The 19,676-nt window shown below is 34.5% G+C and overlaps 1 protein-coding gene across 1 annotated transcript in view; it reads left to right on the forward strand.

Moving 5' to 3' along the window:
• GSK3B (glycogen synthase kinase 3 beta) overlaps window positions 1–19,676 on the forward strand; it is a 197,803-nt gene that overhangs the window by 138,482 nt on the left and 39,645 nt on the right. The window contains exon 8 of the mRNA XM_082654334.1: window positions 13,515–13,610. Coding sequence (XP_082510460.1) covers window positions 13,515–13,610 — 96 coding nt within the window. The remainder of the gene's footprint in view (window positions 1–13,514; window positions 13,611–19,676) is intronic.

Raw genomic sequence — 19,676 nt, forward strand, 5'->3', positions numbered from 1 at the left:
AAAGGGTTGGGGGAAGTATAGTACTGACATGAGTGTAGGCATGTAGATCAATGGAGTAGAATTGAGAGTCTAGAAATAAACCTTTACATTTATGGTCTGTTGACCTTTGACAAGGGCAGTTCAACAGGGAAACAATAGTCTTTTTAACAAATGATATTTGGGCAACTGGCTATCCATATGCAAAAGAATGAAGTTGGACACCTACCTCTTACACCGTATACAAAAATTAACTCAAAATGGATAGACCTAAACATAAGAGCCAAGACTATAAAACTCTTAGAAAGAAACATGGGTGTAAATCTTTGTGACTTTCAATTAGGCAGTGACTTTTTAGATATGGCACAAAAAGCACAAGTGACAGTAGAAAAAACAGATACATTGAACTTCATCAAAATTTTAAAAATTGTGTTTCAAAGGACACCATCCAGAAAATTAAAAGACAGCACACAGAATGGGAGAAAATTTTTGCAAATCATATATATGATAAAGGACTTGTATCCAGAATAAGGAACTCTTACAGCTCAATGATAAAAAGACAGCCCAATAGAAAAATGGGCAAAGGATCCAAATAACATTTCTCGAAAGAAGACGTACAAATGACTAGTAGGCACACATACACAAAAAAGATGCTCAACATTGTTAGTCATTAGAGAAATGCAAATCAATACCATAATGAATACTACATCACATTCATCAGGATGGCTAAAATAAAGACAGACAATAACTAGTATTGGTAAGGATGTGGAGAAATTGAAATCTTCATACATTGCTGGAGGGATTGTAAAATGGTGTGAACAAAAAATGGTTTGGCACTTCCTCAAAATACTAAACATAGAGTTACCATATGACCCGGCAATTCCATTCATAGGAATGAATTGAAAATATTTATCCACATAAAAACTTGCACATAAATGTTCATAGCAACATTATTTATAGCCAAAAAGTAGAAATGTTTCAAACATCCATCAGTTGATGAATGGATAAAGAAAATGTCAGACACAAAAGACCACATGTTAATGTGATTCCATTTATGTGAAATGTCCAGAATAAGCAGATCTGTAGAGACAGAAAGTAGATTAGTGGTTGCCAGGAATTGGGGAGAGTGGAAATGGGAGTGACTGCTCATGGGTGCAGGGTTTCATTTTGGGGTGATGAACATGTTCTAAAATTAGATAGCAGTTGTTAAAGGGGTGAATTTCATAATATATGGTATATCTGAAAGATTTTTGTTCTGAAGACAAGAGTGATGGCATCTGCCTACAGAACTTTTGATCAGGTCGTGTTGCTGTTTCCACCATATTTTAAGAAAGGCAATAAACTCTGACCATAGTTTTGCAAAGGACTCAGATCAAGTTAAGTGACAGATGGCACAGGATTAAATGGAGTACAGCATGGACACATAAAGGGACCCTCCTGTACTAGTTTATCCCCTCTAGGCTGAGAAAATACTTCAGCCAAATTATTTAGTTGTGTTCAAATAACATGACAACTTGATGCTCTTTTCTTCACAGATGTTCCTAATGGGATTTTAAGATTTGTATTGCTGCACTTTTTTGCCGGGGAAGGGGTGGGTGGTGGTTCCTTGCCTTTTGGAAATCAGTGGAGAACCCTGAGAAGGAAACATTGCATACACCACCAAAAAAAAAAAATTCTTATACCAAAATTTCACTCATATATTGTAAGAAAGAGGTAGATAGAAACTGGATAAAAATCTGTGTGTGTTGAGAGTTAAGTATTTTGGCTACCTACAGAGGACATAGCATTTTATATCAATCCTGTGGAAGTGAAAATGTGTAGAAATGATTCCAGTGTCAATAGAGTACTAATATTTTGAAATAGAATAGCTCAGTGACATCTTTTCTAGTTTTCTAATTAGAGAAATTTGTTACATTTATGATATAGGCAGCCAACTTGACAGTTATGCAATTTGAATAAACATTTCTTTTATGCAGAAAGGAAATAAAGATGTTTAATTATTCAGCCATGTCACACATAATCTCTTTTCCTTCTGTGTTACACAGTTTTTATCTGCTTATTTAAAAAGCTTTGATTGAATTCATTATGTATAGCCTGGGTCATGTATCCTTTTAGTCTTTCAGGGTACATACCACTAAATCAACAACATGTTGATTTAGTGAACTATCTGGGCTAGAACATCGAGGGTCTTTGCCCTCAAGGAGTTCAGAGACTCATTGAGGGGAGGAAGGGAACAAATGAGGGCAATAAAGTAAGGCAGGTATGATCCCAGAAGTCTGAGCAGAGTACAAAGGCAGGAGCATTCTATTTGGAGGTAAATCCTATCTGGAAAGACTTCATATAAGAGGTAACTCTTGAGCTGACTCTTGAAACGTGGAAAGATATTCACCATTTAGTGAAAGGACGAGAATGGAGGACATACGTGCCAATTTGGACAAGGATGCTTAGTGAAGTCAGGTCTATTGTGTGTTGCTTTATGGTTTGAGCTTAAGGTTCTGAATGGTGGGGATAGAATATGAGTTTACCAGGAGAGAGAAGGCTGGAGCTGTGGGCAGTGGCCAGAACACATTAGTATGTAAGCAGCTGGAAGCCACTGTAGGATTTTAAGCAGAGGAGTAACAGATTTCTAATAGAATTTCTTTTATTTCACGTTTGCTTTAAAGGCTGCACATACAGCTCTATTGCTAAAGTTTGGCGACCTCTGGTGTTGAGCCATTAAAACGCAAAGCTGTGAAAGAAATGTATTTCAGAGCTCTTGTCAGATGATTCTTGGCTGTGTTTTATTTCTTTGAAGACATAAATCGTAATTCCTGACTTGATATTTATTGGTGTTAGCTAAGTTTGCAACTAAATATATGAAAAAAATGTTAAAACAAGCATGATGGGACTGGGTACAAATGAAATGATTGATTTAATCATAAGGGATGAACAGCATCCCCAAAGGCTTGTGACAGGCTAATCTCTGGTACTTTGAGTCTTTCCACCACCTACTCCACATGATGTTCTAGGACAATGGACTTAAAAAATGCTCTTTTGCAATAAATGGAAAGATCTTATTCTAATAACAGATAACTCAGAGTACACACTTTCCAATGGTGTGATAATTTTGAACGTCCGCCCCTTATATTGTGTGAGAGAGATACTTACAGAAAAGTGCATAAAACATTACATGTAGTTTCGTTTCCTTTAAGTTGTGGGGGACTCAGTTTTTAGGAAATCCAGGAATAATAATTATTTTTTAAGTGTACCCTTAGTCTAAAAGTTTTGGAAAAAAATTACTTTTCCACCTCTTAATATTTGGTGGAATCCTAAGACTTGTTTTGTGTCTGAAGTGATGAAGTCCACATCAAACATGCTTTTTCTTAATCTATAAAATGAAAAAGTTTAAGTATATGATTTCAGAGTTTCCAAATATAAATCAGCTGAAATAAATCAGGCGGAAATACACTCTGAACCTAATAGAAACAACATAAAACTTAAAGATATACTCAGAAGTAGAAATGGGATAGTTGATGTATTTAAATGTTTTATATTTGTGGTATTGATTACAGATGGTGATGCATTCAGAATCTTGCTCTTCATAATCTGTCACTTGTTTACCTTTTAGCCTTTAATGTTGCCATCCATCCATTTTCTAATCCTTATTTTCTGTTAGCACTCAACTGTTAACAGTCATCCAGATCATGCTGTTCTCCACTTGGTACCTAGAGCGCATAGAGTGTGCATCTGACTCGCTTGCTTCCTAGATTCCTTAAGTAAAATTAGCTCTTGCCTCTCCTTTCAGAATCCTTTCCTGAATCTTTTCCTTACTTCAGTGCATTGTTAGCACTTTCACCTTACACATTATCTGTGCTTATTTTGTTGTACTGATCTTGGCTATTTGAACTTGATTTATAATGTACAAGTCTCTCTGCCCTCGAGCTCCTTGAGCATAGGAACTTTGTTGAGTGAGTGACTTAAGGAGGCTGAAAAAATTTTTTAAATGCCTCTCAATTATGTCTAACCTTTGCATTCTTACATTCCTTTGCATCTTAACTCATACCTTTGCTTTCTTAAAGACTAAACATACTGTATATAAAATAATTCTGATTTTAGGGTTTGACAGACTCTGATAACTTTTAATGCTAACCTTAAGATAGCAACAGAAGAAGGATAAACATGGTTGTATTTAGGGTAGTAACGTCATCACAAATTACATAATGGTCTGTTTTTTACTTTTTAAATTAATTTCATAGAGATGTTAATTTACATACAATAAAACGTAGCAACTTTAAGTGTACAGTTTAACGAGTTTTGACAAACATATAACCACTATCCTGGTCAAGGTTTAGAACATTTACATCACCCCAAAAAATGGGGTGACCAAATGTCCCAATTTGCCCAGGACTGAGGGATTTGTCAAGATAGTAGTCCCAGGTAAACTGGGACAGTTGATCACCCTGTTTGTATACCTTTGCAGTCTCCCATCTTCTATTTCAGGTTACCATAGGTCTGCTTTCTGTCACTGATGATTAGTTTTTCCTATTCCAGAATTTCATATGAATGGAATCATATAGTATATGTATATTTTTATATCTGGCTTCTTTAGCTCAACATCATGTTTTTGAGACTCATCCATCTTTTTATTTGTATTACCTGTTTATTCTGTTTTATGCTTAGTTGTATTCTATGCATATACCACAATTTGTTTATCCATTCACTTGTGGATGGGCATTTGACTTGTTTCTTTGTTTTGGCTATTATGAATAAAGTTTCTGTGTTTGTTTATAAATATTTCTGCAGACATGTGTTTACATTTCTCTTCAATAAAGAGCTAGGACTGAAATTGCTGGTCATATGATAAGTGTATGTAAACTTTGTAAGAAATCATCAAACTGTTTTCCAAAGCAGTTTCACTATTTTTCACTCCCACCAGCAGTGTATGAGAGTTCCAGCGGTTTACATTCTTACCAACATATGGTATTCATAATAATTTTAAGTTTAGTCTTAAAATTGCTTTTATCATTAGGAAATGTCCCTCTTTGTTTTTGTTTCATTTCCTTGTCCTGAAGTCTACAATTTTCTGATATTAATGTAATAAGCACTCCATCCTTCTTATGATTAGTGTTTGCATGGTATATCTTTTTGCACTCCATCCTTCTTATGATTAGTGTTTGCATGGTATATCTTTTTGCATCCTTTTACTTTTAATATATGTGTCTTTATATTTAAAGTTCATTTCTTACAGACAGTATATACTTAGGTCTTCTTTTTTAAATTGTCTGATAATTTCTGCCTTTAATTGGAGTGTTTAGACCATTTACATTCAATGCAATTATTAATATGCTTGGGTTTAAGTATTCCACCTTGATATTTGTTTTCTTTTTATTGTTCCTTCTCTCTCTCTTCTTCTCTTTTACTGCTACCTTGTGGCTTATAATGAGTGTTTTTTATTTTCCCTATTGACTTTTTAAGCTATATCACCATGTTGCATTTTTTTAGAGTTTGTTCTAAGATTGAAAATAGGCATCCTACTCTGTCACAGACTACAAATAATAATTTACCACTTTGCATATAAAGTAAGAACCTTACAACAAAGTATTTCCATTTTCCCTTCCTGTCCTTCGTGCTCTTGTTGTCAGACATTTTTTACTCCTACAATACTTTATTATTTTGCTTTAAACAGTTTTCTTCTAAAGCAATTTAAAAGCAAAGGGGAAATGTCATACATATAGCCCATATTTACCAGTTTTGGTGGTCTTTATTCCTTTGTATAGAGAGGAATGTCCATTTGGAATCCTTTTCTGTCATCCTGAAGTATTTTCTTTTAGTGAAAATCTCCTGGTGACAAACTCTCTTAGCTTTTGTTTGCCTAATAATGTCTTTTGAAGGATATTTTCACTGGATATAAAATTTCTTGGTTTCCAGTTTCTTTTTTCTTTTTTTAGAAAGATCTCTATTTTCTTCTGGCTTGCATTGTTTCTGCTAAGTCAGCTGTCATTCTTATTGTTGGCTGTATAAAATGTGTCCCTTTGTTTCGGGAAAGATTTTCCCTTTATCAGTGGCTTTTATTAGTTGATTGTGACTTGTTATGTTATTTTCTTTATTTAAACTGCCTAGGTTTCACTGAGATTTTCATCAAATTTGTAAAAATGTTGGCCACTATTTCTTCAAATAGTTTTTCTACATCTTTCCCCCCATTACCCTACTCAGACTCCAAACACATGTACATATGTTTTTCTAGCCATTTTACCTCCATGCTTCAGCTTTGGTAGTTTCTATTTTTTGTTTTTCTTTTGTTTTTTAAAGTTCACTGATTGTCTTCTGTGGTGTTAGACCTCCAGGGAGGTTTTCATTTCACGTGTCATACTTTTCAACTGTACAATTACTGTGTGTTTGTTTTTTTTTTTAATCCTCCATGTGTCTCCTCATTATAATAGTTGTCTTATAGTCCTTATTTGTCAATTGTGTCATCTCTGTCATTTTTGGATCTGTACCTGTTGACCAGTTTTTTCCCCCCTCTTCTTTTTGGATCATATTTACCTTTTTCTTTAAAGAGTATTTTGTCTTTTTAGTTTTTTAAAAAAAAAACTTTTTTTTAAAAAAAAAAAGTTTTTTTTTAGAAAACTAAACTTTTTTAGAGTTAGTTTTCTAGTTATTTACTCTAGAGAGCAATTCTAGTATCAGTTACTTAATAATGACTAGAAGGAGAAGTCCATGATAATTTTTTTTTAAAATAATGCAAGCCTTTGCATGACATTCCAAATTTATTGAACTATACTGATGCCAGGTTATGCAGAATTGTACTATGTTATATAAGGCTTTTAGTTTACATTAGACCACCTTAAAGTAGTTATGGCTCCCTGGTAGGTGTGCACAATATTTATACCCAAAGCAATTCCATAACAATGGTTTCTGTAACTTAGGCCTTGAGATTAAAAATTCTGAGCAATAGAATTACTTATAATGTGCACATCCATGGGACTTGCCCATCATTTAACATTCCAATCTAAATTCTACATGTGTGAAACAATCACTTACATACAAGGTACTAAACTTATATGTTTGGTATTGCAGATATGCTTAAGCATGAGTAAGCATGGGATTTACAGTGAAAATCTACAGCTAATGGAGCCTGAAAGTGATTTATCAAGATTGCTCAATTATTAAAAGAATTTTTACAAAACTTTATAAAATAAGTTTGAGGTTTGTTACACTTTTTGATCTTGTTTAGCCAAATAGATGCCTGTATTTATTCATATTATTCTTCTGTTGCCTAAGATCTGTAATCCATAAACAGTTCAAGATATTCCTTTTATTAAATTGATATAGTTAGATTTTACCATGATATAGGTAGATTTTATTTAAATCATGTTTTTTTTTAAGTTGTCAAGAAAAGTCCACCTTTTTTGTTTAACTTTTAACTACAGCCTTGTGATCTTATAAAATCTAAATATATTCCACATGACTCCAAAGAATTCAGGTTTTATATTATGGTATAGCCAATGGAGTTTAAGAAAGTGATTTTTAAAAATTATTATTACTTTTAAAATAAATTTATTTATTTAATTTTGGCTGTGTTGGGTCTTTGTTGCTGCACGTGGCTTTCTCTAGTTGTGGCGAGCAGGGGCTACTCTTTGTTGCGATGGGAGTGCTTTTCATCGTGGTGGCTTCTCTTGTTGTGGAGCACAGGCTCTAGGCACGCGGACTTCAGTAGTTGTGGCTTGTGGGCTCTAGAGCACAGGCTCAGTAGTTGTGACGCTTGGGCTTAGTTGCTCCACGGCACGTGGGATCTTCCCGGACCAGGGATCCAACCCATGTCCCCTGCATTGGCAGGCGGATTCTTAACCACTGTGCCACAGGGAAGTCCCTTTAAATTATTTTTTAGAAACCTTTTCTTGTTCCTGCTCTTAATATTAGGTAGACCATTTTAGGGAGTCAACTACACGTGCATTGAATCCCATATTTACTATTGGCAGACTGTAACTCTGAGAAGTCTGTTTACCTCAGTGAACCTTAGGTTTCTCTTAAGTGTGAAATGGGGTAATAGAGTATCTGTAAAGTTTAAACGAGAAAAGAAAATTAATATACCTAGCACAGAGCTCTTAATACTGGTTACTCGGTAAACATTTCTTCTTTTTGTTCTCCCACTTCCCTCACTGATGTACCTTTTAAAAGGAGAACTTATGTATGCTGTCTTTACTTGCTCATTTCAGATTATAGTCTGCTTGCTCTTCTCACGACTAACCTCACCAAGGTCAGAAAGGAAGTCTTCATGGCCAGCATCAGTGAACACCTTTTGGGCTTTGTTTTACCTGGGCTCGTTGTGTCAGATACCCACCTCTCAGTCCTTTAAATAAATGTTCACTTTCCTTGTCCTCCATGGTATCATCATCTGTAGGACCTGTTCCAATCTCTTAGGCTTCTGTCTCAACCTTTTTAAATTTCCCTTTTTCCATATATTTGTGTCTTTTGAGTCCCCATCTTTAGCACTCTTCTTCTTCAACCTGCTTTGCCTCTTACTCTCACAACCACCTAGCGTCTGTGCATCAGGTACTACCAAAGCTGTTTTTCCATCCTCAAGCTCACTTCTAGATGATATACTTATATCCACCACTTGGTGGAGAACTCCTCCAGGTTCTTCTTGAATATCTTAAATACTGTTTTCTCCTCCAGCTCTATTCCTTCATGCTTAATAGCATCAAAATTTTTCACAACTACCAACATTAAAAGCTGAAATTGTTTGTCCTCCAACCAAGTCAATAAACAGATTCTTTCATACCATCTCCTAAAATTGGTTTGCCACTGATGAGATTTAAATATGTTTTTTAAGATTTGTCTTTCTTATGTTTGTTTAATATTTATTTATTTATTTGGCTGCGCCAGGTCTTATTTGCAGCACACAGGATCTTTAGTTGCGGCATGAGGGATCTAGTTCCCTGACCAGGGATTTAACCCTGCATTGGGAATATGGAGTCTTAACCACTGGACCACCAGGGAAGTCCCAAGATTTAAATTATGTTCTAGCTCTGCTTCTGATTAGTTCTGACCTCTGAAAAGTCGTTCTTTCTGGGCTTCAGTTTTTCTCATCTCTAAAAATGTTTAGACTAGATTAGAGGTCAGCAACTAGGGCCCAGGGACCAAATTAAGTCTGCTGCCTATTTATTTATGGCTGCTTTGTGCTACAGTAGTAGAGCTGACTAGTGACAGAGGCTGTATGGCCCACAAAGCCAAGGTATTTACTCTCTGGCCCTTTAAAAAAAGTTTGCTAATCCCTGGACTAGTGGATCTCCCATCTACTTTTCATCTCTGTTAGCCAGCCTGGGGAGAATGTGCTTTCAAGATTTAAAAGTGAGAAGAAAAAGAATAGAAAAATTATTATAGTAGTTGAATGTTTGGCAAGAGAAATTAAACATAGAACAGACTGTGACATTGGAATTTCGCTTTCCCCATCTAATGGCCTTAGTGATTCAAGGTCATGTGGCAGTAACAAAGGAGTAAGGAGAGCTCTATTGCCACTTTGTGGTAACATGCTAGTTCATTTGCTTAATTGCTTTTAAATAATTGATAGTGAATATGTCAATGATTGCATTTACTAGTTAGTAATTAAGTTTCTTAAAAGTCACAAATATCCACATTTTGAAGGTAAAGAACACAGTTAAACTGACCACTAATCAGAAGTGTAATTAAGAATCTTTTTTATATCATAACTATTCATCAAAGCAGGTTATTTCCCATTGTGATAAAAGATTTTTTTCCACATCCATGCACCTGGTGTATATCGAAGGAGAATTCTAGGTATGTAAAAAATGCTTAGATGAAAATGCCAGAAATATTGAACCTTAGTTAATTATATGTATGCTGACATGTACTAGTGTCTGCAACTGACTTTCAAATGTATCAAAAAATAAGGTGGATCGATATATGGATTGAGGGGTGGAAATGTGATGAAACAAATATAGTAAAATATTAATCATAGAATCGAGGTGGTATAGACGAGAGCATTTTCACTATTTAAGAAAAGGTGCAACTTTCTCATGTTTGAAATTTTTCATGTATAAAATTTTGGATAAATGTTTAGATCTAAGTGGCTGTGAGACACTAATCCCTGGACTAGTGGATTTAGGGAGAATATGAAAGTGACTATACATATGCACACATATAGTATATCTTCTTGCTTTCACATAAAATAAATTACTAAAATTTGTATGTTAAGCAGACCTTTTGTACATGTCATAAGTTTCTCAGCTGTTTCAGTGTATATTTCACAGATTTTCTTCCCTTGGGAATATTCATAGGCTATAATAAAAAACATAAGAATTGAAACTTCAAGGAACATCCTGCCTTTTAATTATACAGTGTGTAAATATGGGACAGTCAGCCAAATGGCTGATAAGTTCATGTGATCTGTGTTCATACAGTAAAAAAATGTATTTACTAGTGGGTAGCATACAACGCTCATTTCTTTTGGCATTCTTACCAGCTTGTAGGGAGTTAGGACCGTGCCTTGTGTTAACAAAGTATTGAATAAATACAGGGAGACTGCGCAAAAAATACTCACTGATTTGAGAGTGGGCATTTCTTAAGTGTCATTTTGTTTATTGTGAAATGTATCATAATGCAAAAATATATTAAGTTTAAAGCATAATAATAAAGTGGATATCCATGTAAGTACCACTCATATTAAGAATTAGAATTAGAAGAACTACTTAATGCCCATCCCACTCACAGTCCCTCCTCCTACATCCTTTCTAGTAAGCTAAATAATCTATACTTGATTTTTCTAATGAATATTCCCATGCTTTTGATTTAGTTTTACTATGTAAACTAAAATATAGTTTAGTGTTACCTGTTTTTAAACTTTATATAAGGCAGTTATACTATATGTATTCATTATTGAGTGAAAACTCACCACTGCATGAGATTCATCCATGAGGTATGTGTAGCTCTAGTTCATTTATTGTCATTGCTAGTTAGTATATCATCGTATGACTATACCACAATTTATTTATTCTACTTTTGGATTTTTGTTTTTGCCTGCAATATTATATTATTACAGATTACATATATATCTTACAGACTACATATACATATATTACAGACTATATATATATGTGTATATATATATATAAAGAGATTCTCTAGGTTAGAGTATATGCCTTAAAGTGGAATTAGTGGGTTGTAAAATCATTAAAGGTATGCATTTCATTTTTTTAAAATTATTTATTTATTTGACTGCATTGGGTCTTAGTTGTGGCACACGGGATCTTCGTTGTGGCATGTGGGATCTTTTGTTGTGGCACGTGGGCTTCTCTCTAGTTGTGGCACTTGGGCTCCGGAGTGCATGAGCTCTGCAGTAGTTTGTGGCACGTGGGCTTAGTTGCCCCGTGGCATGTGGGATCCTAGTTCCCTGACCAGGGATTGAACCTGCATCCCCTCCATTGGGAGGTGGATTCTTTACCACTGGACCACAAGGGGAGTCCCTGAAGGTATGCATTTTAAATACTCATGTTTTTTCAAGTCATTGCTGTTGTTTTTCTTTAGAACTTAAAAAAATCTAGTGGAGTTGCATTTAGGAAGTAGAATTATCGATAAGTTCACTCTCCCTTCTTTTTCACTCTTTTCCCTTTTTCCCAGTACATGTTATACATGTACACCCTTCATCAAGGGTCTAATTTAGAATATAAGTGCTTGCTTTATTATTTAAAAATAAAAACTTTTATTTTTCATATTTTAAGTATGGATAGCTCCTGACTTTTAAATATCTGATAGTTACAACTACAAAGATCAGAGATTTCCCTTCTCAATACACCTTGCTTCTCTCTGTAAAGCTGGAATTCTACTACAAGAAGGAAAGGAAGTTTATAAATATTTATCACCTCTAAAAATGTCCTAGTACCTCTTTGTAATATTTGCCTCCAGCTCCTCATAACCATGGATCTTCTTTCTGTCACTGTAGGCAGAAAATGTTCTAGAATTCCATATGAATTAAATTATACAGTAGGTACTTTTTTCATCTGCTTTTGCTCAGTATAATTATTCATCCATGTTTTTATTTTTATTATTATTACTGAGTAGTATTGCATTGTATTAATATAACACTATTTGTTCATTCACCATGTTGTGGACATTTGAGTTATTTCCACTTTCTGGCAGTGGCAAGAAAGCTGCTATGCACATTAGTGTACAAGTCTTTGTATGGACATATGCTTTTAATTATCTTGGGTAACTACCTAGGAGAGGGAATGATGAGTATAACTTTTTTACAATTCCACCAGCACTGGATGAGAGTTTCACTTGCTCTACATTCTCAACAAGACTTTGTATACGTAGTCCTTTTAATTTTAGCCGCCTTAGTAGGTAGTATTTTGTAGTTTTAATTAGCATTTCCCTAATGATCAGTGATATTGAGCGTCGTTTAATGTGCTTATTTGCCATCTCTGTGTCTTCTGTGAAGTATCTGGTCATATCTTTTGCCCATTTTTATTGTGTTGTCTTTCTGTTTTTGAATTATAAGAGTCCTTGTATATTCGAGATACAAGTCCTTTGAAATATGTTTTGCAAATGTTTTCTCTCAGTCTAGCTTACCTTTTGTTTTCTTAAGAGTGTCTTTTGAAGAATAAAACTTAAAATTTTGATTAAGTTCTGCAAGTTTTAATGAAGTCTACAGAAGTAGAAACAACAACAAAAACCTGAAATTCTTACTTTGCCGTGATTATTCGCCACAAATCAAGTACTTATCATTACATTCTACTCCTCCTGCACAACTATCCTTGAATTGTAAATGGCTTAACATTTTATTTTAACAAACTTGTTTTATATCAGGCCCTAGAGTTATAAAGATGGGCAATAAATGTCATCTTTCTTCAAAGTACTCATTTTAGTATTTAGTGTTTCTTCCCATCATCTACTTTGTGCACTCAGGTCCATATACTTTCCTTTGTCTGGTGCCTAATACAGCTCTGGAGGCAATGAAGTACTTGATATATTTTCATCTTGTATTATAGTTATACTTTTTTCCACACACAAATAAGTAAGTTTATCATAGCAGGAAATCACTTGTTCTTTGTATCCTTCATATACCATAGTGTAGTTCCTAGTACACAAAGACACTCACTTAATATTCAGTGATTGAATGGAATTATTGATGACCATGTTTGACTAAGATCCTCCTAAATATCAACAGTTTATTAATAATAAAACCTTTGGCTTACTTTACTAAATGAATAAAAGATACTCTCATTTCAGATGCCATCATTGCAATAGATTGTTTTTCTAGACAGAACAAGGATTTTTACTTGAATATTTTTGAGTGATCTTTCTTTTACAAGCCTGATTTAACATTACTATTATCATAAATGTCTGTATACGGTAGTCTAGCATGGGTTCTGTAGTCAGTTAGAAATTAAAGTCTTTTTATAAAGTCTGCTCTATTTAATGAGCTGTGTATTTTATAACTTTGGGATTCCTTTTTCCAGTAAAACCAGTACATTAAGACATAAAGACTGTATTTGTAAGTACATAGAAAAATACGGCAGTAACTTGCTTTCTTTATCTAGGTCCTGGGGACACCAACAAGGGAGCAAATTAGAGAAATGAACCCAAACTACACAGAATTCAAATTCCCTCAAATTAAGGCACATCCTTGGACTAAGGTGAGTCAAAAGAGTTTTTTAAAAAGCACATTAACCAGTAGTTAACTAGAAGTTGGATTTCTCTTTGTTCTTAAAGTAAACTATTTCGAGACTAGATGGCTGCCAGAGTACAAAGTACAATAGCACTTCTGCACGTAAAGATAATTAGATAGCTGTACTTCAGTGTTTCATTGACCGTATAGTTTCATCCCCACTGACTTCCTATAGAAAGTTTTCAGCCTGGGTTTTTATTTGTAGGATCAGGACAATACATATACATAGCATTCAAATAAAGAATTTCATTAGAAGCAGGATCTTATATATAAATTTTGACTACTTAAAATTCAGAAGTAATTTCTTTACATAGTTAGAAGTGTTTATTATTAGTTCAGTATCATATAGCATATGAAAATATACATTTTATATATTTTTATTTTTTTAACTGTTAATATATAGACCATATTATAGATGATATTTTGTGTTCTTTTGTTTACTTTCCTATTGGTGTTTTGGGAGCAGGAATAAAATGAAGATTTGATCATACTAGTAGTATACATTGAAAGCAATTAATATGTCAACAGCGTGTCACTAGCCATTGGAAAAGCCTAACCGCAACAATTAGACGGAGCCAATTCTAAGAGCCATAAGTACTAATTTATGAGAAGACTTTATTTTTTGCTTTGATACTTAATTGAGATGATTCTAGAGAGATTTTATTACGAAGTTGTTTTCATGTCAGTTTGATTTGTGAGATTGTATGCAGAGGGAAAAGAAAAAAATCTCAACAGGGTTTATAGCTAGAGTGAATCTCTCATTTTATAGATTCTGAAACTCTGGCTAAACATGTCAAATGACTTATCAAAGATTCCATAGGTGGCTGTGACAAAGCCAGGATTAAGCTTCTTCTCGTGTGTGTGTGTGTGTGTGTGTGTGTGTGTGTGTGTGTGTGTGTGTGTGTGTGTGTGTTTAATGCCTGGTCTTTTAAACTTCTAGTTACGTGCTATGCATGCATCGCCCTTCCCAATTTACTTACATTTCATTATATATTTTGTGGGTTGGAAGTTTTCAGCTTTTTAATATGTATTTCAAGCAGAGACTTTGTATATTTAAAAATGTATATATATAACATGTTTTGATCATGTTCATTTAATTGGTTGTAGATCTTTTATAATAAGAGGTGAAGTAATTTAGGGCTAGGTAAAATAATTTACAATTTTAGATTAAAAGTAGGTCTCTTTCTATAAGTTGTATTATGATTCAAGTTACTTTCCTTCGAGTTAATCACTATCTTCACTTCTCTTCACCTCTCTTCACTTCAGAAAATCCTCTTATTACTAATTATTTATTATTTAGAATCAAAGACCTCAGTAATATTTTAGTGCCAGAGCTATAGGTTGTAGCTTTCACTGACTAAGATGTTGCCCTCTCCCCCACCCTCTTTTTAAGTTTACAATAAACACTAAATATTCTGAGGTAAATCATTCTTTGGTCTTTGTACTTCAAGTTTATTTTGAATCTGGTTCAGAAGATATTTAGTGTCTCTTACTTATTCTAAACTCAGAGAATCCTAGGTGGCCTGTTTGGATTTAGAAGCTGAGTTACAGTTTGAATCCAGCAAAGTTACTCCAAGTTAAAGTGTTTGTAACAAGTGATTTCAACCATGTTAAAGAGAAACAAAAAGCAATTAGTAGTTAGGGTAAGAAGAGTGTAGGTGATTTTATTTTCTTTGTTCTGCATTTCTATATTTCCATATTTTATTTAATAAGCATGTTATTTTTAGGAAGAAAGAAAAGTAAAATTCTTTTTGGTTGAATCTAATCTAAGTATTCATCACATGTATAGAGTTTCTGACCAATATAATGTTGAAATGAGGTCATGAGATCTTATTTAGTAGTCCTTGTCCTCAATTTTTTTTTTTTAGTCAAGACTGACACCAGTATTAGTGTGTGTCATATTCTGCATTTTTTTCCCCTGGATTATATCTCTTCAAGTATTAGCCGGGATGGTATGTGGGGAATGATTTATTATAATTACCATGCAGGCAATTGAAGATTTGTGGTGAATTTGCATGCTTTACATCTTCTTTTGCCTTTGTGGATTCCTGATGTTTCTATATCTTACACTAATGCTTTTCAAACCTGAATAATCTATACAAAGCCCTTTTACTTGTTTGTTTTATTTAGGCTTCCATTCCTGTACCATGTGTAGAATAATAACTCAATTCTCCTACCTATTTTGTCTCTTCAAACTCTTGTGAACTCTTCATTCATATATGTAACGTAATTGGGTTCTCACTTGGTACAAATGCATTTATTATGTAATAGTACACATATATTAATTTCTTAATAGTGCACACCATTAGGTTGCTGTTATTGTGGGTGTAAACACAAAACCAAATTCAGACATAGAAATTCCATGGCACTACTCTGTCATTCAGGTGATCCAGAATATATTGATTTTTAAAAGTAGATTATAATTGGGGCTTCCCTGGTTGCGCAGCGGTTGAGAGTCCGCCTGCCAATGCATGGGACACGGGTTCGTGCCCCGGTCTGGGAAGATCCCACATGCCGCGGAGCAGCTGGGCCCGTGAGCCATGGCCACTGAGCCTGCGCGTCCGGAGCCTGTGCTCCGCAACGGGAGAGTGAACACCAACTTGAGAAATGCTCTCTTATGCTAGGCAGTCAATGGAGTTATTTTTTTAAAACATACAAAATGTTCTCTAAAGAGAAGAGCTTTTTGCCTTTGGAGGGCAGGTAAACGGGAGTCTGGAAACAAAACCTGCTTTGCCTTTATTGAGGTCTTCTGTTAAAACCCACTTTAGCCCCATTTCCTGAAGCTGTGAGCATGTAAACCCTCCTTTCCTATGTGGCAGTGTAGTACAACTATATCCCCAGATCTGGGAGCTCTTGTTCTCAAAAAATGTAGGCAGACAAAAAGATCAAGGGAGAAAATGTCTACCGTGGAAACATTGAGGTGAGGGTATTAAGATGTGTAAGAAAGATAACAAACAGAAGAACAAAACAATGAAATAATCCTAGTGTGATATATAGCAGGAATCTTGAGAATTTAGAAATCCAATAAGATGGCCTTGACTATTACTTAATAGCCATAACAACCTAATTCATTGGATAAGCATTTGAGGCTTAAGTTGGAAAGGAAATATGTTCTAATGTTTTGAAACAGGGACCAATATTGAGAGTGAGGGTGGGGAGGATAAATACCTCCCCACTGGTGTATGGTGTATACTTAAAAGAATAAAAGCCAGATGGGAAGCAAAAGGAAGTGATAATAAAAGTAAATTGAAAAAAAAATAAATTGAGAATTAAACAGAGATGGTGATTGGTTGGAAGAAGAGAAGAAGCTGAAATATTCTGCATTTGGTACATGGAGATTTGGTCAAATGACAGTTCTTTTAGGTATGAAGTAATGATCTAGTTTAAGCACTTCTCCCATTCTTTGTGCTTAAATTTTTTTTTGTTTTTGTCTTTTTTGTTTTGTTTTGTTTTGGTAAGATAGCAATTAGCTGTTGTGTCTTTTCTCCAAATTCTTTTGAAAACAAAGTATGCATATAAAGGATTATTTCATTTTAGTTCAGAGTAAATGTAAAGATTGTACCTCCAGTGTAGTTCTGTGATTTGTCCTCTCTATCTCCACTGCCCTGACTTTAGTTTAGCCCATCATCGTATCATAGAATTGTTAAAACAACCTCCTACATCCTAAGTTCCCTCCTTCATATCTTTCACATCCTCATTGCTGTCAAAGTCAGCTTTCTTAAAAGCATATGTGATACTGTCACTTCTATTTAAAATTTTTCTGATTCCTCATTGCCTTTAGGAAAATTTGACATACTATACACATAAAGACAAGAGTGATCATGTGTCCCAATTTATGCTTGTCCAGTGAAATTATTAATGCCACGTTCCTTCACACTCTTCACTGTCCTAGTTTGGGTGACAGATTATCCAGTCACTCTGCTCCTAATCATTTCTGCTTTTTCTTTCCAGAAAAACAAGAGATTTAGTTCTTTGTCCTGCTCTTAACTTTTTCTGAGGCATCTAGTCCATTAAACCCAGTCTTTCCCAAGTGCTCCAACTCCTTCACCCTTAAATGCATACAGTTAAGCAATGAATTTAAAAGCTTAGTGTTTAGTTGAGGTAGATTAAGGGTTTCTGATAAGGTTACATTGTAATAGTTATATAAATTTCTTCCCAATTTTGAGTAACGTTTTGTTTAAAGTTAAAACAAGTATTCCCCTTTATCCCAGTAATAAGTAATCCTGTGAGGTCAGTTAGATAACACAGATATCTGTATTTTCTTTCAGAGTAATGAAATTCATAAATGATGTATCTAGTTAGTAGAAGGAAGTAGATTAGAATCCCAAGGGCCTTGGTCTCTTTCTGTTGACCTATTGCTGTTTAATATGTTAGCTATATATGACAGTGTTGTCCTCACTTTGAAGGGATCATGCAGTCATGCTGAATTTTTTTGGTCTAATCAAACTGTTCTCCTAATGGTCCCCCAGAGAAGCCACATTCGTTTCTACCGCTTCCTAGTGAACACTTAGAACATTCTTTTTTTCTCTGCTTACCAAGTCTTGACCTTCTGTTAAGACCTCAAATCTCACTTCTCCCGTGAAACATTTTCTAATTATCCAAATTCTACATGATTATTCCCACCACATAACTCCTGTAGTAGCTGTCAATTCATACCATATGTATTGTAGCAGTTTCTAATTTCTCTTTTGTAATGGTAGTAATAAAATGAATATTCCCTCAAAATGTTTGTTGCTGAGTTTTTGGCATACATGAGTATGTATGCCAAAACTTAATATTAAGTATTAAGTTTACTTAATACTTGATTGTCTTTAGGGTATGTGAGGACCTTGGATCATTGGTTAAGTATCCTAGAAAGCCTTATCTACAAAAATCAATCCTTACATACTTGATTTCTTAGAACACAGTCCACATGCTGTGAAATGAATGAATACTAGTGTTTCCAGCTAGCTAATAGAGTAAGCAGATTGAGGTCATTTCAACCATCAAGGACTCAGACCAGATGAACTGCTTATTATATGTATTATTCTCTATGCTTAAAGCTAAACCAAAAAGCCCCACTATAATATTTTTTAAAAGACTTTTCTTCATAATGTTGGTTTTTATTCCCTGAGCCTTTGAGTACAAGATTTTTCACTTGGTAAACTTACCTGTTCTAACTACAGTTTCACATGTTACCAAAAATGTCTTCAGAGGGTCTTAGCGCAAAACAAAAATTGCTGTCAAACTTTTTTTTTTTGCAAGTCCACTCTACCTTTTCTGGTCTGTCTGCCTTGTTTTGCTCACATGTATTCCAGAAAGCATAAAACTGTGTTGGGGATTTCTATTGGTTCCTAAGTCTGCCACTTGTCTGTTTTGTTCTATTGCTTAGGTAATCAATTTGTATATTATTACTCAACCCCATCTGCATGCTGACCTCAACTAGTACATTATCAATTATCTCATAAATATACTACGTTCTCTACTGAATTTTCTACCTACATCACCTATTTTCCTATGTGAATAGACCTCCTCACTTTTCTGTTTATACTGGCTTTACCCCTATTTCTTTGGAAACTATTGCACATTAAAATCCAGCTACTAGTGTGGCTAGTCCATATGTGGGAAGAATAATATAAAAAAGAAAGAATGCTAAGACATAAGTTTCAAGATCACTTGTGGGGAGCAGAGGATAGGGTTGAGGGTGGATTGAAAAAGAAGGCAAAAATCTGCTTCTGACTTAATCATTTGTTCTTTAAAACACTTATCTCCTGTGTAATCAGTGCTGTGCTGGCTACCATAAAGGATGCAAAAGAACTAAAATATATAGTCCTCCTCTTTGAAGAACTTAGAGATGATATAACTGACTCAGTTGAAGCAAGTATTGAATAATACATATAACCATATACTTGATTATGTACTATTGGTGTTCAAAGTTGTTTCACATACTATAGGTATTATAGGGAAGAGTTCCAGCATGGGTGGTGGAGGGAAAAAGGAAGCCTCCTTTAAGGGTGATAGAAGGGCTAGGGGGAATGAGGGTGGGTACTTTTGA

This window comes from Grampus griseus (assembly GCF_964374135.1).
Source record: "Grampus griseus genome assembly, chromosome: 5".
In the NCBI taxonomy this organism is placed as follows: domain Eukaryota; kingdom Metazoa; phylum Chordata; class Mammalia; order Artiodactyla; family Delphinidae; genus Grampus; species Grampus griseus.